The 21,748-nt window shown below is 43.2% G+C and overlaps 1 protein-coding gene across 6 annotated transcripts in view; it reads left to right on the top strand.

The window, feature by feature from the left end:
* Positions 1-7,466: 7,466 nt before the first annotated feature.
* The window catches only part of NRP1 (neuropilin 1), a 112,096-nt gene continuing 97,814 nt past the window's right edge, over positions 7,467-21,748 (top strand). For 5 of the 6 annotated variants that reach the window (XM_040550381.1, XM_040550383.1, XM_040550384.1 and 2 more), the window contains exons 1-3: positions 7,482-7,646; positions 7,844-8,341; positions 11,534-11,708. In XM_040550381.1, the coding sequence (XP_040406315.1) occupies positions 8,275-8,341; positions 11,534-11,708 (242 nt within the window). In that variant the 5' untranslated portion in view covers positions 7,482-7,646; positions 7,844-8,274. Of the gene's footprint in view, positions 7,647-7,843; positions 8,342-11,533; positions 11,709-21,748 lie in introns of all 6 variants that reach the window. The other variant, XM_040550382.1, reaches the window with a different exon arrangement.

Below are 21,748 nucleotides of genomic sequence, written 5' to 3' on the forward strand. Positions count from 1 at the left end.
ATGTGGTGTGGTAGCTGAGGTAACTCAGTGTGTTATAAGATCGCTTGGTATCTTGCAGGATTAATTTGAAGTGGGGCTCTTGGCCATTGGTCACAACATGGTATTTTCTGCCTAGATGAAATCATCTTCGTTCCAGTTAATAAAAACCGAGCACCCTTTGGATTCAGTACATGGAGTTGCTAAGACATTAAAGTGGACTTTGACCTTTTTCCAGTCTATATGTGATACCTATTTTTTGTCTGTTTATTACTCATTAAGGTCTTCATGATGGAAGAATTTGACCCAAAAGAGGAGAAAATAATTGAAAGTTTTATGATATTTTATGGTGAACAAGCCATGAAGGAAGTCTCAAAAACAACATAACACATAAATGTCAGGGAGTTTCCATGCAAACATGAATCTCACCAGAATACATCAATTATTATTGCTAATCAGAGTCTGAAATAATCTTAAAGAGCAAAGGTGTGCATAAGATTATAACTACAGGGATGAAAAAGGATACAGATTCATACATATAAATTCTGAAAGCATGACAAAGAAGCTTCAACACAGTAAAGCCAATGGAGCAGTTGAGAACAAAAAAGCAATGTCTCTGGATAGATTTAGAAAAACAGTGAATTTAATTTTTTTTTTTTCACAGCAAACAAGATGTTCTCTGGCAAATGATATGAGTCTTTTGTCAAGGCTGTCCAGATGGCCTTTGTGAATAAAATACTGCACACAGCAGTGACATACTTGTTGGACAGATAACTTACAGATTTGGAAACAGCCTGTTGGAGAGCTTCTTCATTAAACTAATAATGTTTCTGGTTATTTGGTTACAAGAAGCCAAGGGCCTGGTGACAGTTTCATGAAAAGGAAAGTTTTAGCTGCTATGACAACATGGACAACTGTGATTCTCCTCATGAGAACCCAGCTGAATTATATAAAACCTAGTAAAAACTGGATTTCAGAAAGGTCTCTAAGAAATGAAAAGACATACCTGGGAGATTACAAGAAATCTGATACAATGGTTCTTATTTCATGAAATAAGATTGAGAAGATTGTGAGAAGTGTTAAAAATTGCTTTGGTTATTGCGAAAGCTTCTTTGGAAACCCATTTTTTTCATAAAATAGGCAAAAAATATTGTTTAAGTCAAAACAGGAGTTCTTCAGTTAACTTTATTGGCAAGTGAATGGTCCCAATACTGATGAAACTGCAGTAGAAAAGTCAGGAGGGAGAACAGACACAATAGGTGATGTCTTTTAAAACATAACTTCCTATTCAGTCAGTCCTTCTTCAGACTCTCTTTCATTTTCTTTATTTTTTGTTCTTTTTCTGTCTGGGGAGTCTGAGAGTCCAATATTCTGTCACTCCATTGGGTTTCTCTTACATCCATCTTCTGCACCCCACAGGTTCAATATAAAAAGATTGCCTACCCACCCTTATTCCATAACCAAAATATCTCTCTGCTTTATCTGGATTTTCTTGGTAAAGTAACAAAACAAAATGTTACTTTGTTGTGTTTTATTTTAAAAGCAATTTTATGAGACACATCATTTCAGAGCAATTTTTCTACAGACATAGCAATAAGAAGAAAATACTGAAAGAAACCAACATTCTGAATATGAACCCATTTGATCAGATCAGTTATGTTTCTTGCTTTTCAGTTTCAACCTCTGGACTGAAACACAATTAACCCATGCAGATCCTTAAAGCTCCTTCCAGATTTCAGTCCATATTCTTAAGGTACAAGACCAACGGCAGTAGATATATAAACTTATTGTATTTAATTTATTTGAATAATACTCCTACCGCTACATGTAAACTCCTGAGCAAAGATCTATGTGTTACCCGTTGCTTCTGTTTCCTCAAATGAAGCTAACTAATTGGAGGCAATCCACTGCCTGAAAATTAAGCCCTTTGAATACAATTCCCTGAATTTCTAGTTTATCCACTACAGTCTACAAATGGGTCCTCCATTCCATGTATAACATCAAAGTATGCCAATGTAAATGTTCTCTAGTTAATAAATAATCCAAACAAGCATTTAGCTGAAAAGCCATTTAACATCAGCTGTAATAAGTGACAAATAAAATTGTGATAGGGAACATCTCTTGAGAAAGATGAGAGATGAATGAGAAAGGGAATCTGATCTGTAATGAATGCAGTGCGACTGCTTGTTTACAATGATTGCTGCATTGTAGCTAAAGGGGGTGCATGACAACCATGCAGCACCGCTGTGACAGCTTCCATTTCCCTAATAACATTGCACCCTTCCTAGTATTATTCTATCAGATGTAACATATAAAGTAGTGCATATAATTTCCAATAATATGATATAATTATATGGACCTGTACAGATGAATAGATTACATGAGCAGGACACTAATTTTCCAGCCAAACACAAAGCAAGACAAGAAATACGAAGATACATCTAACAGTATTTTTACCTTCTTCTTAATGATTATAGACCTTCAGTCTAGCAAAGCCTTATTTTGAAAGGAACTGTTATTTTGGCTTCTTGTAGTGGTTATCTTAGTGTAAACACAGACATTGATATACCCATTGTGCAACCAAATGGAAGAAACTGAAGTTGATAAAACAAATTTATAATCTAAGGGTCCATTATCATTGTTCAGGGGCCTCTTTTCTTCTTTGAAGTCAGTGGGATTTTGTCATTGCCTTCAGTGGAAATATAATCAGATCCTTAGTCCATATCAGTAGATTTGGTACGTATTATTTCCTTCATCACAGAAAGAGCTATTTCAGAACCCCTTGATTTCAACAGGCATTATTAGAAAGCACACTACCATAAATACACTTTCATGCTGCGTATATCCCCTACTTCCTATTTCAGAGAAAAAGCAAGTAACACTGAGAACATGCAAGTATTACTGAAGAACAGAGAAGGAGTGGGGCAACCTGGAATAACATGGTGTTGACCATGCTCAGATCTGGCAGCCATAGTACTGCAGGCAGAAAAGGAATTAAGCCTAGGAGAGACCTGACGAGCTTGTCAAAAAGGAAATGGGAATAGAGTGATATGTCTGATGACTTGCTTTTGACACAGATGAAAATATTTGACTTTTGACAATCAGATAATCAGCTAAAAAACTTTGGGTTGTGTTAATTTGTTGGAGTGGAATGTGTTTAGACAGGATGATGAACATGTTTTGATAAGGCATTTGTGAGACGGCACAGTAGTGATTCCAAGGAGTTTGGTAGGATATTTGGAAAGTCACTCTAACCCTAACAATGTAGTCAAAGGGGAGGTAACACAAATGCAAATGAATCTAAGGTTCTAAGTATATCTTGCAATATATGGTCATGTGTAAGTTTAAATAATGTATAAACCAGATAGTTTGGATTATATATATATATATAAAGAAAAAAATATTTGCACTGGTAATGTGGAAGAGGGTAAGATGAGTGGTGAAAGAGGAAGGATCATTTAGATGCATGCGGTTGTGTGTGGAAAAGAGGTGTAACATGAGAGGACGAGGTGAAAAAGCGTTGGGTGTGAGAGACTGAGTAGGAGGATAAAAGATGTAGGAGATAAAACAGTTGAGAGCAGAGAGATATAGACAAGAGAAAATGTATGTCAGATCTTAAAGATAAGGGTAAATACCTTCAGTACAGTACAGCAAGCTATAGGAAGCCAAGTAGTGATTCACATGGCCAAAGCAACAGGAGAGAAGATGAAACAGAAGTCCAATTTGGGAGAGATTCTTGGGGAAGATAAGTGAAAGAAAAGGAAAACATTAGAAAGGCAATTATAAATGAGTACCAGACTACATATATGAAGGCATTAGTAGGTACTAGTCATAAAGCAAATGCATTTCTAGTTCTCCCCTAAATATTTGTAGGAAGTCTCAATTTTCAGGCACTTAATAATATGGATGGGTTTAATTTGTTGTGTTTCTTTTTCAAAATAATAAAAAAATAAAGGTGTCTTTGGCCATAGATTAATCATTTGCCAGACTTAGTTTTTAATTAAATGCATTACTGTGCTATATGAGCACATAAAGGAGTAAACATCAAAGTTGCTCTGTTTTGCTATTGTTAAAATGGGAAAACTGTTTTTTCCTTTGGAATTTTAAGTTTTATATTACATGATTTAGCTCAAGGCAAATATTTTTTATGGCTGAATTATAAACTTCCTGAGAAACAGGTTTATAACAGAAGTGCAGACAATCTCCAAAAAAACATTATAAACACCAAGTCAAATTACGAAGCAAAGATGGGCCTGAACCCAAACCCTAGAGCCTGCCACTCCATTAGCTTTTACATACACTGGATTCAGATTCAGTCTTTGTAACACTAACTCATCCTCGCCATAAAATCCCATTACTGATGTGAAAATGGAGAGCTGAACAAATATGTAAGTAGCTGCAGGATCAAGACCTAAAATACCGTGACTAAAATGTGAGAAGTGGATTATAAAAAGAAACTTCTGAATGTTTCAGTTGATGCCAGTTTATATTCAAGATGATTAAAGATTAAACATTTTCAGATAAATATATGTAAACCAAGGATAAAATGTCTTCGCTCATCATTTCAGGGCAATTCATACATGGAAGATACATGCGTCTGTGTTCGTGAACCAGAGGGAAAAAGATGGGTAGAAAATCTAGACCAATGCCATTCACATCATGATAAGAAAGGACATTAATGTACCAGACTCTGCTATATTTCCTAGGCTTTGAGAATTCAAGAGAAAAAAAAAATCCTGGTGGGAAACCCAAAATGTCCAGAGTGCTGAGGAAAAGGAGAAGTCCTCCTTCGTGGGCCACTTCAGACACAACAGAGGCCATTCCCGTCCAGTTGTCTTTGTGGCCTTGTACATTTTTCTATGTGCAAGAGAAGGAAGCGCTGATACTTGAGACCTGAGCACACTGAAGTAAGCCTTGGTATATGGATTAGCAGTTACAAGGGAGGCTGAGGTGATAAAAGCAACCTTCATCATTAGTCTTACAATTTATCACATTGTACCATCCTCACTAATGTACATGTTCTGTCAGTGTTTAAGTATTTAATTTTTCTTTCAGAGAATGGAATATCTTTAAAATGCACACTAGCTAGCAGCACACTGTGCCCACATCTGCAGAAGGTGACTTTTTAAGCTGATATGGAAACAAATGGAAAAAACTCCGCTGTTGGTTGGTTTGTTGGTTTGTTTGTTTGTTTGGAGCATCTTTACAACAGGGAATGGGTATTCCCTCTCTTCAGATTCATAGACACCACCCGACAGGACAATGCTAACGATGGCAAGAGAGCCATCTGTAATTCACAATATGCACAATCTCTGGGTATCTGCCTGCTACTTTTCACTTACAAAATTAATAGTGGCTTCTGAGACTGGGTTTTTTAAGCTAACATTTATGTATACACTTGCATATACACCTATTAGCTATCATCAGCAGATAACTTCAGAATTTAAAAATAGATGTACTTTAAAGTGTATATTGTCGCTCAGTCAATGCAGACTACGATGTGCACACATTGGACAGGACCAATTTATCTCAAGGACTGCTCAGCAGCATAAGAGTTTTAATAATCAGAGAGCACTGTTACTTCTCACCTTCTCCCTTGTTCTGGTTACTTCACTAAGAGAAAAACAGAGAGAGGGCTTAATGTGCTACCCAGAATGTATACATCCCAATCAATCACAGAAGTGCGTAGGTATTGTATATGACGATCCAGAGACTGCCTAAAGACAGGGAAATGAGCCTGAAGTAAGTCAATCTGACTACCTCCAGCCTGCCTGGTTTCCAGGCAAGGACCACGGCCTGTCTGGAGGCATGGACACATGGACATGGGCACAGACATGGGCATGGATGTGGGCATGGCCACGAGCAAGGTCGGAGGTTGAGGAAGGAGAGGATGAAGTGTGCAGAGAATGTAACAGGATCAAACTCTGCTTTAGTGCATGATATTGCAGAACGGCAATCACAGAGGAGAGCGGGAGTGGCTGCCAAAATTCAGAAAGTAGTGATGAGAGAGCGTGCAGTATGAAAGCAGCAGACAGATTTCCTACAGAGTTAATCTCCAGACTTCAGCTGACCTTAAAGTCGGGGGCTTCAAAAGGGCAGCGAGGGAGAGTGAGTGTGGAAGGCTTAGACTCGGGGCAGGAGACAAAGGGATGGAGGAGGCTGAATCTGTGTACGATTTCTGAACACAGATGTAACACATTTGTAGTTAATCTGTGTGGCTGCAGACTTACAGCTATGTTTGAAAATTATTTCAAACATGGTTACATCTTCAGAGCAGACAGAGATTTACTGCTGCGGCTGCACTGGGGGGGGGTGACCCTGCCCCAGCAAAGCCCGGCTTTTTTCCCTCTGCATCCTTCAGAAATCCTCCTTGCAGAGCAGGTCCTCTAACAGGCCCTTTTCCTGACGAAGCGTTAACAGTTTTCCTCGGCTGTGCACCAGTAACAATTGTTTTCAGACTCTGCTGTGGGAGATGAGAGTGGCTGACATCCACCGCTGGCCACAGGTCATTTTCCTAGTGCAGACCCATCTTTGGGGACCATTTAACACCGTGTTTCAGTTTTCAGCCTTCAAGCTCTTCATCTATCTCCTACCCCTGTGACTGGATTGCCTCCACGCAGCGGGAGCTCAAAGCGCTCCACATAAAAGAAGCGGTCAGGCTCAGCTAAGTAATAACTCCCGGGGTGCAGGGGCAGCCTGTAAGGCAGGGCAATGGGGCACGAGAGGGACAGGCCCCATTGCTGGTGAGCGCCAGACCAAGCAGGCAAAGCAGCAGGATTCAGAGCTCGCTGGTGCTGGCTTGGAGGGATTGCTCAGAAGACAAGCCCTCCCTGATGGAGATTTCGTGCTACGTAGCCTCCCTGGGGAGCAGGGGGACCCCGGCCACTCCTCAGCTCCTGGGGGAGATGGACAGGCTGGGCGACAACGGGGATGGGAAGGAGGTTGGGAGGCAGGGAGTGCGGGAAGGTCCCACCCCGGAGATGCAGGTGGGTCCGGGTGAGCCCACGACCCGGGGCTCCCCCCAGGGGAGGCATCCCCACAGCTCAGCCCCACCAGCACAGCCAGCACCCCGCGGCATGGCAGGGCATGGCGGTGCCCCACGGGGGGACAGCGGGGGCTCGGGGGGGACACGCGTGGGTCTGGGGGGGGGAGAAAGAAGGCAGGGGGTGAGGGATGGCGCGCCACGGAGGGTAGTGCAGAGAGGGGAGGTGAGGGAAGGTGAGCGGAGGGGCACGGCTCGGCACGGCTGCGAGGAGCCACGCAGGAGCCAACGGGGCGCAGGTGGGTGCCCCCGGCCGGCTCGGCGCTACCTGCCGGGGCGGGGAGGCCGCTCCTCTCCACCCCCTTTATCCCCTCCGCGCCCCCCGCCTCGGCTGGGTGCCAGGGCTGGGGCTGTGCCCTGTTTGTTCGGCGGCTCTTCCGCGCTGCCGATGTCTTGGGGGGCTGAGGAGGAGAAGGAGGAGGAGGAGGAGGAGGAGGAGGAGGGCGGGGAGGGGGAGGGGACTGGGGCTTGGGAGTCGGCGGCTCCTCGGCCTCTCTTATTGCCGCTGAGTTGCGCTCCTCTTCCTCAGGCTGCGAGCAGGAGCCGCCCGGCCGCTTCCCCCTTCCCCGGCCGGCCGGGACTCCCCGCGGCAGCGCCGCGCCCGCCCGCTCGCTCCCCACCGGGGCAGGTGAGTGCGGGGCCGGCCCCAGACCCAGCCCCGGGCACCACCGGGCACCTCCGGGCACAACCGGGCACCGCCGACCCCTGGGGAGCCGCGGCGGCGCCGCAGCGGGGAGCGGGGCAGGCGGGGGGGCCGCACTTTGCCAAACTCCGGCGCCCGTCCCCGCTCACCGCCGCTCTCCTCTCCTTCTCTCCCCTCCGCAGAGCACTCCCCGGAGCCCGCCCCGAGGTGCCAGCAGCAGCCGCCGGGATTTTTGTCTGTCTTGTTTGTGTGTTTTTTTTTTTTTCCGTTTTTTTTTTTTTTTTTTTTTTTTTTTTTCCCCTCGCTTTCATTTGGCTTTGTAGTCTCGCTGGGAATGGCAGGGGCAGCGGCGCCTGGAGAAGGAACAAGTGTGGGGAAAGGGAGAGGGAGCCGGAGCTGAATGACAGGATGCGGGCGACTTGAGGCACGGAAAGAGAAGCCAGCCTCCCTCTGCCCCGGGGACTGCTCTTGCGGACCGTGCTTTCTGCTCCTCGCTCCGGCCGAAGGATTTAAGACCTAGGAAGAGTTGTGTGTGGAGGGCTTTTTTTTTTTTTTTTTTTTTTTATTGTTATTGTTATTATCATTCATCCTCTCCCTGCTCTCGGAAGGGAAAATGGATTGGGGACTTCTCCTGCACTGCGCAGCCCTCACCTTCACCCTCACCAGGGCTCTGCGAAGCGGTAAGTGCCACGGGGGGGGAACGTCGGGTCTCAGCCTGGGGAACCGAGGGCTGGCGACGGGGCCCGGCGGTCCCGGGGCCGGCCCCGACCCGCGCCTGGTAGCAGGGAACTTTGTGCCCGAGGACCGAACCCGCGGAGTCCGAGCCCCGGTGCCCCCCGGCCGGGCACGGTCGCCGACTTTATTTTCCGCTCTTTGGGGTCGTTTTATCAAGCAGGGTGCTCGTTCTCGCAGGCTCAGGACAGCCAATTACCTTCATAGTGGTTCCTCCCATAGGCAATTAAATAAGTCTCGCCTCCGATATCTGAGAGATAATGAGCATTTAGAAAGGAAGGCTCTTTCTTCCCCCTTTCTTTTTTTTCCAAAACGTAGTATTTCAGAGTACCGTGCATGTTACTAGGTGTATGTATACCTGCGGGCAGCCCTCAGACGGAGAGCCCTCTCGCCTACCCCTTTGCGAAGTCTGCAGTTTACGTGCAACTTGCACGGTGCCAAGAGAGAAGCTGAGCCTCTCTGTGAAGGCTCAAGACTCTCCTTTCAGAGAGAAATCCCGTAACACATGACCGATGTAGCTTAGTTTACTATCAGGCAGCCCTCGAAAATACAACTAATTAAAAGCACCGCGCTCCTCCTTGCCCGCACAATGCCCGGGCACCGTGAATCTTTTACTGCATGATGCATTTTTAAAGGCGGTCTAATTGTAGGACTGCTTGATGTTTAGCTCTCGCACACGAAACAGTTCGTGTGAGTTTTCCTTTCCCGGCAGATGCTGTGCAATTATTATTAACTAATTATCAAATATTTACTTTTGCCTGACTGGGTTTTCAATCAAAGTAATTAAAAGAAGAGAGCACCCTCCACTTAGGCTGGTATATTGTTTTAATAAGAGACCACAAGTGGAGTGTCATGTAAGAGAGAGTATTAAAATCGCGTGTTTTATGATGGAAGTTAATCTCCTTCCCAATATGTTTCGAGGAGGCTGCTTAATTTAATCAGGACGAGCTGCCTCCCCCAGTGCCGTGGCACAGGAGCGAAGGCATCAGAGGTGTGCACCAAGCCAGGCACGGGGATGTTCCGGGAGCGCTTCACTCACCCCAGGCAGGTGGGGGGCACGGGCAGCCACCCCCTGGTCCTACGTCAACCAGGAGTGCCCCAAGCCCTGCACCCTATGAGGAGTGAGAGGGGGCATCCTGCGCTCCTGTTGCTCATTTCTTCCCTTTAGAAGATGGGGAGTGGGGCAGGGTGCTGGGCAGAAGCCTCCAGTATGAGCAGTTAATGTGGTGGCCCTGCTGGTGTCATCAAGGCCATCAGCCTCCTCCGTAACCTCCCAGACCCACTGATGCCACCTTCACCTATGTCCAGCACTAGTGTCTGCTAAATTAATTCATTAACCTTATTTAGAGCTAATGGTCCAAAGTCATTAGAAACTGCTCTTCTTAATCAAGTGTGAGAGAGATTGCACAGAGCCAGGGAGTCTAGCAGACCGCATTATCTTATTACACTGTCACTTTCCCAGAAGTCGCAGATTAAGGAGCGCTGGTGGTAGCGAGTCCACCTCAGTGTCCTCTGAAGTGACTCTGTCAAGTGACTAGAAGCAGCACTGCTTTATTTCAGGCATTTAACAGATGCCAGACTCTGCCATGTTGTTTGCAGGGCTGGAGTGGGCTTAATGAGACAGGATCACTTTCCGAGTGTGCTTACACAGGGAGGAAAAGGCAAGATTCCCTGAGAGCCCCAGACAGCGGATTAGCAAGATCACCAGTGACAGCTTTTGAGCTTTGAGCTGCAGCGCCTTTTGTTTTGGTCACAGGAAAACAGTCTGTTTTGCAAAGGCAAAGCAGAAATAAATAATAAGATAGCCATTCCCAGCAACATGCTTAGCAATATCTGATTGTGGACCACACGGCTGAGTATGTATCATCTCCTTCAATCTTAATTTACAGCAAATAATATCTATAAAGTGTGTAGGTTTATGCATTTTTGATGTATACTTCTTCATTCATTTCCATTTGACCTGGTTTTCCTGCAATAAAATCCCTTACATTTATAAATTCATGCTGAGAGCAAAGAATGCCATTTTGCTTTCACAGGGAGGGTATTAGATATAGCATTGCAGTCCCTATGTATCATTTTGGGGATGTAGTGATGTATAGGCTCACTTATGAGTGCAGACAGTCTTCCTCTCTGTAATTTACTGTCATATTTATTGCTCAAAAGTAAACAAATAGTGTGTAGGGAAAGTTTTTCCTCCCCAAAGATTTGTATGTAGAAAACCATAGTAGTAAAGAAGTGAAAACATAAATCTGCACTGGACAGTGAAGCAAGCAACCACATAGATTGGGTTTCTTGCCTCCTTATATTTTTCGCACAAGCCTTAAAATGCAACCTTGACAACACTGGCCAAAGGACCAAGGTGCAGCATGCCACATGTCAGAGTTACACCCAGTGATTTTGAAAACTTTGGCAACTATTTTGTTATTAGAAATAAACCTTTGTTGTTGTTGGGGGGAGGGAGGGAGGAACAGAGGGAAGAGGAAAGGATGTTGTTCTGCTCCATTACTTTGATGCAGTCTCCAAGCATGAACAAACTTCCTTGAAGGAATAAATAGTGGATGATTTCTGCTTCACTAAAACCACTTTGTTCTCTGCTAGCCTGGGTTTGAAGAGCACAGATAGTTTCGAACTGCCTAGATTTATGGACTGATAAAACAACGGGAGGGTCTGCTGCAAGCGAGCAGGGATCCACCAAGACAATCCCAGTGGTCAGTGACACAGACCAGGCTTCTCACGGAGCCGGACAGGGGGTCAAATGGCAGCCTTTTAGCTTCCCCACCCCCAGCTTCCCTTAAAACTTCATACTTAAGCAGATTATAGTTGGGGGGATAATTGAGGCTCTGACACCCTTCTGAGGCAGCACTAGCACTGCTGCGAGGAGGCAAGGATTGAACGCTGTATGGGGCGGTGTTTCCTCAGGGGAGCTTTTAGAAGTTGAGGAGCGGGGGATCTTCTGCTCCTTGCTGGTGGGTTCTGCCGGTGGGTTTACGGGTGGGCAAGGAGTGTCAGGCCCTTGTCCTTCAGAAAATGCAGCCTTCCCTAAGTGTGTGGTAAAAGTTTGCTTGAAGAAGGCTGCCGTGCCGGGTGATTGCCGGGGGGCAACCACAAAAAAAGCCAAATCTGTTTCGTTCCCACTGCAGACAAATGCGGCGACACCATCAAAATATTAAACCCCGGGTACCTCACCTCTCCGGGCTACCCCCAGTCCTACCACCCCAGCCAGAAGTGCGAGTGGCTGATCCAGGCCCCGGAGCCCTACCAGAGGATCATGATCAACTTCAACCCCCACTTCGACCTGGAGGACCGCGACTGCAAGTAAGTGCGGGCGCCGCGCTCCGGAGCGCCACGGCGCCACCTGCCGGCCTTCGAGGGGCAACTCCGGCCTCCCCCGGCCTCCAAGGGGCTCCCCCGACTTCCAAGGGGCTCCTCCGGCCTCCAAGAGGCTCCACGGTGCTTGCCCCGCCGCCGGCTGCAGCCTCCCTTCTGCCGGAGCCTCCCTGCGGAGCCTCCTCCGTGGGGCGAGGGGAGGCTGAAGGGAGGCTCGGCAACTTTTGCTCCGGGGGATACGGATATGGGTTGGATTTCGGCCTCCCCGGGGTGGGGAGAGGCAGGATGTTGAGGTCGCGGGTTGCGCTTTTTGCCACGCCAAGCACCGTTCGTTTTCCTGCTTGCTTTTTTTTTTTTTTTTTTTTTTTTTTTTTTTGAACGAGGCTCTAAAGTGTTAAAGAGCGGTTCTGTGTCGTTTTGCGTCCCCACAGCTACTGGCAGCCTGTGGCAGAAACGGGCACCTTATAATTTGCCAGCTCTGCTTAAGGCAGAATTAGTCTGGAATTTACTCTCACCCATTAAGATGCAGTGGACTGCAGGTCCATAGATGTATTTCCCTCTTTCTCCCCTTTTCTCCCCTTGCTGCTGATTTATAGCCAGTAGCTCTTCTTTTCCCTCCTCCTGCTCTTCTGTAGTGCTCTGAGAGGAGGAAGGGGAAAAAACAAGGCTCCTGTGCTCCTCTGTGCTTGTATTCCCACTGACCATCTATTTCCAAGAGTGGGAAGGGGAGTAAGAGCCTCCCAGAACACTGTTCTCCACTTTTCCCCAGGTCTTTGACTGGAAACCACATAGTTTGCACAAGACAACACATGGTCAGATCACTCCCCTCTTTAATACACCCTCTAAATTCAGCCTACTTATTTCATGAAGAAAATATTTTAATGATTCACTGTTTAAAAATTTGAGTATCATGGGTTTTTAATCCCCTTCTGATAACTGCGAGACTCATTGTTTATTAATGCTACCAGCTAAGATTTTCTCTGCATGTCAGAGAGAGATTAAACTCAGTTGCCATTGATGCTTGACATTTCATGTGCGTATTCAGTATTTTACAGGCTCTGGTACTGTACAGTGGTGCTTAGCATCATCAGGAGTGGTAGTAACAGACTGTGAGGTTAGAGTGTTGGACTTAGGGACTGTACTCAAGCACTTAATTTTTATCATGCAAGCCTGTGTTCATAATGTTTAATAAATAGATTACTTAGATCATAATTATTGATTTCTCTTAAAATGAAGTTCTTTAATGATGCAGTGTGGTGGTGCTTAGCCGCTTTGTTGTTGTTTTTTATAATCTCTTATATATCAGCATTTCAGTACCACAGTCAAGTGATAATGCAGGAAAACCCTGTGCTCATAAAACTAAACTGACTCTTTGTTAAAATGAATTTTTATTGTGGTGTTGGAGCTGTGGCTCATATTCACACCATATGTTCACACGCTCACTTCCCGTTCTTTAATTTTTAATTTGCTGTACTCAGGCAATGATTCACTTCCCCATGCCTTCTTGATACAGATTTACTTTCTTTCTGTGGGACAGTGCTAATGCTTAAAAATGTCTGCGTGTGTCTCTCTCTCTTTGTCTTTTAGACAGAGATTAGGAAATTAAATCAAACATATTTCAGTGTCAGCCCCTTTTTGTTCCTTGCTAGAATACATGTTTTTCCAATGCTATAAAACCAACATGGTCTTTGACAGCAGTAAAGTGGTGTACAGCATACAATTATTTAAGGAACAAGTAATCTTTGTGGCATAGTGTTGTGCTAAACAGTGCCAGATTGAGCTGAACTGGGTCCAGGGAAGAGATTGACTCCCTCCCTTCATCGCTCCCTTCTCAATATTCATTGTCCACTCTCCCCCTTGCATTATTTCTTCCTCTGAAAGGGGGCCCAGTGCAGTAATGAGATGGTAGTGGGTGGAAGGAAGTCTCTAAACAGGGTTGTTTGCATTGTCTTTGCAGTATGTGATGGTGATGACTTTACCGTCATTTGGTCTATGCTGAAATGCTAATCTTCTAGGGTATGATAAATTACTCAGCTGCTACTTCACTTATATTTAAAATTGCTCTTTTTAACTTGAGAGGGATTGTGTTTGTGCCAAGAACCTTAGGACCAGAATAATAGAAAATGATTTCAGCAACAGGAATTTGTCAACAAGCTCTGTGGTTTCAAATTTCACTGTCTACTTACAAAATTCACATTCCTCATACCAAATATTGCGTACAAATGGAGAATAATGCAATAAAACCTATCACAAGATTTTTTGGTTTTGCAGCTAAGTACATTTTGGTTTCCTAATATTCTTCATTTATTATCAACTCAGTGTGCAATCTAGAAATGTGCAATTTCGGTTACACACTAGCTTATTGAAAGGTTTATCACTGGAAATTAATAAGCACTTAAATATGAAATGCAGATAGAAAATGAGAGATAGGGGAATTCATGTCTGGGAACAAAAAATGCCCCATACAATTAAAGTGGACTAGAAGAGAAGATTAGCTTTCTGGCCCAGCTCCCAAAATCCTCTTTATAATGCTGTTCATTGCATCTCATACCTTGGTTAGAGTTGGAAATAACTTTAATAAGAAGAACCCCTGAGCCCAAGGGGGGAAACAGTATGACTTTGGAAAGGTGGAAAGGTTACCATCTTCTTCTGTAGTGTCAACAAGAAAATCAGGAGGCCTTGCCTAACTTTTGTAAATATCACTGTATATAGAGGGCTAGGCATATTGAAATGTAAAACTGGTGAAAGGTTGATTCTCTGAGGAGAATCAAAAGAAGCAAATCTAAGTGTTAGATGTACTGAAGCTGTTTGCAGTGAGTCTCTTTGTATGTTAGGGTCTGGGATTCATTTTAAAAATGTGCCCTTGATTTACCTACTTACTATGCTGTGCTTTAGTGGATAAGTATTTCTCAAATGACTCCTAATAAAATGCATATATGTATGATTTTCTGATGATCATTTGAGTTGTTTCAAGCAAACATGGTGAAAAATCCTGTTTTTCTGGAGACAGTCCAAAGGACTCAACTTTCACAGTTTCGAAGAATAAAGATATGCAAATTATTAAAAATATGTTCACACAAGCTATGTTCATCTAACAAAAAATCTTCTAGTCAGAACTACTGAAACAGCACAATGGAAATACTGGGTCTCAACGGGAAGCATACAATCATGTCAACCACAGATTGTTATCAAGAATATTAATACATAATGAAAAAATACACAGTCTCTTTTTAACTTTTAACTTTAATGAATGTTATGCCTCCTCTTCAGGAGGCAAAGAAACAGAAATTATGGTTTACTTTAAGGGAAAACCAGTTTCTGTTTGCTGTTTTGCCTTTTTTCAAGCAAGCTCCGATAACATCCATGCATTTGTTTTAGCCAGGAACACGGTAAAAATCAATAGAAGAGACAAAACATATGGCGACATATTAGTTAAAATGCTGCAATGTTTGTTGCATGTGGTAAATGCTTTTCAGCGCTCAGTGCAAGCTGTACAAGTCTCGTGTTGCTGAAGTATCCTACTGTGTAAATGTAGCCATCTTGAATCCAGTAAAACTTTATACCTAGAAAATAAACAAGAATATCACTGATACAGTACTTTGAATTTATGGAACTTTTCCGGTTTCCCAGCAATGCACACTATCAGCATGATAATTTATAATGGTTTGTGACAAATGTTGCTGAGCAAAGAGGTGTGTGGTTACATTCAGATCAGATGTCATTATCTAGGGAGCAATAAAAATTTCACAGACACTAGGTTAAAAACATTAAGAAAATGAATGTGAAGCTTCAGAAGAAAAGGGCTTAAGAAAGGTGGAGGGCTGTGTAGAGAAAGCCCAAAAGTGGTTTTCTTACTGACAAATTATTGACTTTGTTGCCAGACTTGACTGTATTGTTTTACAAGGTTTTCATAGACGTACCACACGGCACAATTGTTTTATTGGCCATCATTTATAGATGTATAGAATAAATATCATCCTTACGCGACAATTATAGAGTATATATACAATGCTGTCAAATCAATTTGGGTGGAAAATTTGGCCCATTTTGGGAACATTTCAGTCGTAGGAGAGATGTCATATGTAATTATTCTTTATATTGTGTTTACCAAGGATTAGTTACACCAATGAGATTAGGGCTGTATAGAAATTGCCGTCAGTTATAAAATGCAGAGCAAAAAAATACCTATGTTTGTTTATATAGAAGAAAGCAGTTCCTCCAGATCCTTGAGTCTGGAAAAAAGCATGGCTAGCCAGACATGCTGAGTGCAACTGTAGCCCCGCAGAACTTCTGTAGCCCTTAATGATGTTAGAAATTCATCCATCTTTTGTATTTCTAAATAATGTCAATGGATTTATGCTGTAAATCTGTAGGCATAACAAACTGAGGCTGGTAAAATAAACAGGAGCAAGGCAAGCCATGGCTCAGCCTTTCTTTAGTTTCTGCAAAGTTTAAGCTTTCATTTACTTTTGTCTAAATCCTGGTTCCCATTCCTCCACATGGCGAAGGCTGCTTTCTGCAGACTTCATGGTTTGTATTTCTCTTGTGCAGAGGCAGTTTGAGCCCCAGGTGGCACTGAGCTGCTGTGGCAATGCAGCGATGTCCTACGAGACCTGTGCGCGAAGGGCACAGCTGGGCTGCCGTCAAGCCTCAAGTGTCAGAAGGATCCTTTGAACTACTAAGGGCTGCACACGTTATAGCTGCTTTCTGACTGCCTGGAGCTGTGCCTGGAGCTTGGCTCAGGGCTTTCCAGCCCTGAATTGCTCCCAAAAACTGTTCAAAGGTCATCTCAGGAGTAATGCAAGGTCTGGACCCCACACTGTCTTGTTATCGTTGAAAGCAGTGGGAATTTTGTCTTCCACTTTCGCAGAGCTGTATCCCATTCTTCTTTCTGGCTGTGAAGAAAGGTGGAACACTGGCTCTGTAAGACTTTTATAACTGCATCAGTCATGCTGATGTCAAATGACAATCAGAGTTTCCCAATTTGTTCTCCTCAGCTGCTGTTGAGCTTGGTAGGCAGTGAGGTGACTGCAGTGAGCTGACAACACCAGCTAAGCAGCAGAGACAGCAAAGGAGCAGATTACTTTGGGCCTGTGAGAGACAGGAACAATATTTGACCATGGTTGAGCACAGTAGAGAAGCCTGAATGAGTTAAGGCCTCTGAGCTTTCAACCAGAAATACAACTTTAACAGCCTGGCCCTGCTCCTCTGGGCATCAGGGCTGGACTTTTAGCCATTTGCCTCAGGACAAGGTACTTAAGAAAGGTGTGAATGTCCCCTCATCATCTGCTGAGGGCAGCTGGAGTAATGCCCATGTCCATGTGTGTCTTTTGATTTGAATGAGCTAAATCACCCATCCCACATACCTTGAGCCACCCCACCAAGCACCTCACCACAGGAGGCTGGCATATGCCTGCCTCCCTGTCGAAGCCAGGCTCGATGTTGCCATGAGAGGGATGTGGAGCTCAGCACTGACCTGCTGGAAAGGCTGCACCAGGGCCGAAGGGGTGGCTTCTCCAGACCCTTTTCTGTATCAGAAACCTCTCCTTCAATAGGAACACCTAGCTGCTTGGGGCTACTAAGAGATTATTTGGGATTACTGAGGGGATGGAGGTGCTCATCCTTCATTCTGGTCCCCACAACAAGAAAAAAAGCATTTCTGGTGGAGTTTAGGGTGAGAGTTGCTGCAGTGGACTTGAGGGACATATAATATCTCATGTTTCTGGGTGCAGTCCTAGAGCATTTCTCTATTTCATTTAAAGTACATGAAAGGCTTTCTCAGGTAGTGAGCTGTTGGTGACCACCACTATGTGATACTCTCTGGAAGGCTGTGGTAAATGGTGCCAAGGAAAAGAGTTAAGCTAGAGCGTGCTCAGGATCAGGGAAGCAAATAAAACCTGTTGCAGTAGAGTCAGAGTATGTTATTGCTTACACCTGTGTGCACATGGATAATACTTTTCCTTAACTTAAAGGTTCTGAATCATAGTATTTGGTCTTTGCTACAGGATTCAGTGTGTATTTCCATACATGTATCAGACACAAGTATCTAAAAATAGTTCTGCTATTTTATTGTGCTTTTGATACCAAATAAAAGTTGAAAGAAGTTGGAAATTAAATTGTTTTTCTGATTACACAGTATAATAAATAGATTCTTTTGTTGTTTATCTAAGCAGTTAGCTCTTGTGAAAGTCTCTATTGTTAACCTGGCTAACAATTCTTTCTTTTAGAGTGGTGGCTTAGGTTTGAGTTTTCTCAGGAAAAGTTTTTAGGGGAACCACGTCCAAACTACCTGGCATCTCTGTTTGTATGTGTTAGGGATGGAGATGCTGGATGCAGAGCCTGTTTTTGCACTCTGTGGACATGGGTACATGCCTGGCACTGTAGAGCCTTGATTTGGGTCCCTGTATGATGTAGCACAGTGCAATTATAACAACAGTTTTATGCAGGTGTTTATATTAATCCGGACAGTTAAGTGAACTGTGGGGAAAACTCTATCTTGATGTGCTACAACCAGATGCCCTTCAGACAGGAAAAAATCTAAGGGTCAGATATGGATTCCCATGAGCCTCATCCTTCAGCCTTTCTGCAGACACAGAAACAAATTCAGAACAGAGAGCTGAGTCCTTTCTAAACTGAAACCCAGAATCATTGGCATTAACACCATGAAACACTCAATATGCTTCCAGTCAACCCCACCCCACTCTCATCTTCACCCCCCTCCCCCGTGCTAATCTAATTAAAACAAAAATCTACGTGTTGCTGAAAATTAGTTTCTTAATTATAGTTTATTACAAGCTATAACATTGATAATTATGATATAGAGAGAGCTGATGTAAAACCAAATTCAATTATTTTCTTTTGTAGTATTTCCAAAGAATGAAATTATGTCTGAAAACAGGATACACATGCACTCACATGTATATGTCTAGACTTATGTGTCATACAGAACAACTTGGATACAGATGTATACGTTACGTGCACATCTCTTAAGATTGTGCATACATACATACATTTATACATATAGTATAGATTTGTTAGTTTATTAGAAGTTCCTAAAGTAAATCTACTAATTAAAGCGCTAATACCCATCTTAAGGCTGATAATTAGGTATAAAGAGAAAAGGAGACAGGATTAGTGTTCAGATCATGTTCCAAATGCCTCTTAATTGGGTGTTTGTAATCAATCCTGATTGCAAGAGGCAGTGGTTTGGCAGTATAAAGAATGAAAAAGGCTTAGCCCTACTATTTTCCTGTTAGTTGACTTGGCCGTAATATTTAGGTCAGGATCCACTGTCAAACAAGGTAATTTTGTCAGCATTAGCAATCCTGATAAAATATATAAAAAACTTTTCTAAAGATATTTTCTTTCAAGCTAAAAACTCTCAATCTAAAGAGTTATTTTTATCCCGAATCTTAAAAGTGTTTTCAAAGTGAACCACAGAAAAGATTTTGTTCTCCTGGCCTCCATCCACCACTGACTCCTGAAATCAGGTCTGAGTTCACTGTGGGTCTTTCATTGCATTGACCTTGGCACTTTTCTCACCAAGCCACAGTTTTCCATCACAAAACCACACAGTTTGGTATAATGATTATTTCTTTATCCCAAGTAACCAAACAATTTTTTAAACAGGGTGACAGATTTCCCTCTTGCGTTGTGGGAAGCAAGCACCTGGCCATTTCCAAATAGAGTTTTAATGAACTTCCTGAAGGAGATTTGAGAGTGGTTTATTAAGTCACCTGCCAACTTTCTGGGAGCACAGGTCATTTTCTTTTTTCTGTACGAATTCACAAAAATGTGAGAATAACCCCCCTTCCCAAGTCCTAAACTTCCACAGAGGAAATTGATTTTCATGGGCAATATCAAAGGTTTTTAAAATCGTAACCTCAAAAAATAAAATTTCTGATCATTTCTCACACATAAGGTACTTGGAAACTGAGCCACAAAGCTGGTTGTGAACTGTGTGATCATAATACATTTAAACAGAAAATGATTGTCCTTATTTAGACTTATCTTGCATGTTAATAACATTACAAATGTTACGTAATGCTATAAAATGAAGAATTTAGATGGCTCAAACGGACCATTGAGAAAATATATGCATATATGGAAGAGACACCCACTTGACGTGGTGATTTCTTCCAGAGGAAACTATGCACATCCCAGAAGTACAATAACCAGCTGTTGTACAGGAGAAACAGGGGCACTTGTCTGCTGCCTTCCACGCTGATGTGGAGCTGCAGTGGCCCCATGCCTCCCCTAAATACATATGTCTCACACTGAATGGGAGCCTGGGACAATCCCTTCCTTACGTTCCCACCAGCTCGAGCTCCACTGCACATTTGCCCTGTGGGCTGCCCCCATGTGCAGACACAGCCCATCAGGGCTGTGGGGCGGGAGGGGAGTTGAAGCACCCCACTGCAGCTGGGAGCACCCACACTGCCCACAGAGCTCAGCCCTACACTGGGGCTGCTCCCCACTGCTTTTCATATGGGAAAAGAAGATACAGATATTCTTTTTTTTTTTTTTTTTTTTTTTTTTAATATACTCCTTCAATTGGAAGCTAGGCACCTAGGGAAAATTGAGAGGTCTGTTCACACGCACGTGATTGTTCTGCCTCAAGCTTTGAGAAATGCTCCCTCAGCCAAATTCCAGATTTTTCCTCATCATGTTCACATAAACAGTCCCACCGAAGTCAATTAAAACAACAGACTCACTTGTGCAGGGCTAGCAGTGCTTGAAAGCTAGGACATACATTTGTGGCACTATACAAATTAGTAGTCACTTTTGTAACAATGGATTTCAGGTGCTTGCAGAGAAATTTACTGTACAGTAGAAAACTCAGCTTCAATCTTTATTGTCCCCTCAATTCATAAATCACCATATGTAACTTATAATTTGTGCTCCAGAATCTGAGCTCATAAAAGTGAAGGTTTGGGACAAATTGCTAAGTGCATTGGTAAGAATTGAAGTTTGTCTCAGTGTAGAATCTTGTGCCAATCTGTCATTAAGCCAGGCAACTTCTGCCGACTCTCGTCTGATGTATTCATCTGCAACAAGGGAAGCAGATCAGCAATTTAGAAAAGCTTTAGCTTGATCACCATGCAGAAATTTAGACTGTGCTGCCTATTTCCATAGCGATCACTCAACTTTGCCAGATGCAAAATGGGAGGCTTACGTCTCCCATGCTAAAAACCCTTCTTATAGGAAATGCTAGTCTGTTGCTCCATTTGAGTAGCTTTAGTTAAGTCTGGAAAAATATGCAAAGGTGGCTCTTAAATAAAAGCTTTCTTTTTCTTTTTTTTTTTTTTCTTCTGTTTCATAGCCATCTCCATAATCTGTTTTGGAGACAGAGGCATAAGATGTTTTAGCATGGAAGGCATATGTTCTGATTGCTGAGCGTTTTTTTGTTGTTGTTGTTGTTTGTTTGTTTGTTTTGACATTCCCACAAAACCCCTGAGACTTGTGTCACAATTCTATAAACTTTATCTATTTGTATATTCCTATTTGGGCTCAAATCCAAAACTTCTTTACATATATTTATAGCAGAAAATTTAGGTTCATCTCTGTGTATTTCAGATGGCAAACAGTTAAAGCAGGTACATATTTTAACCACTCTATATAGTCTAACATCATTCTATTGCATTTCAAAAATCTTTTTGTTTGTTTCTTTTGTTTTGTTTTATATACATAGCATATGTACTATATAATGTAGGTGTATACAACAGATACAGGACCACAGGGAGCTGGGGAGCAAGTGAAGACTGTTCCGCTGATGCCCAATAGTCTTGCACCTGCTAGCATCTCAAACATAAAATACCACAAACATATTGTATTATGTTCCTTACTGGTTTCCATTTTCATTTATGCTCCACAGCTATACTAGATGATGGCCTTCAGACAGTATAATAGTCTTCTTTATCTCATCTCTCTGACATCATTTTCAAGTTCCTTATTACTCTTGAACAGTGTAGCTAATAGTGCCCAAATTGCTTCTCATTCTTCCCATCATAGCATGTCATTATTCAAGA

The sequence above is a fragment of the Cygnus olor genome, chromosome 2 (assembly GCF_009769625.2).
Source record: "Cygnus olor isolate bCygOlo1 chromosome 2, bCygOlo1.pri.v2, whole genome shotgun sequence".
Lineage (NCBI taxonomy): Eukaryota > Metazoa > Chordata > Aves > Anseriformes > Anatidae > Cygnus > Cygnus olor.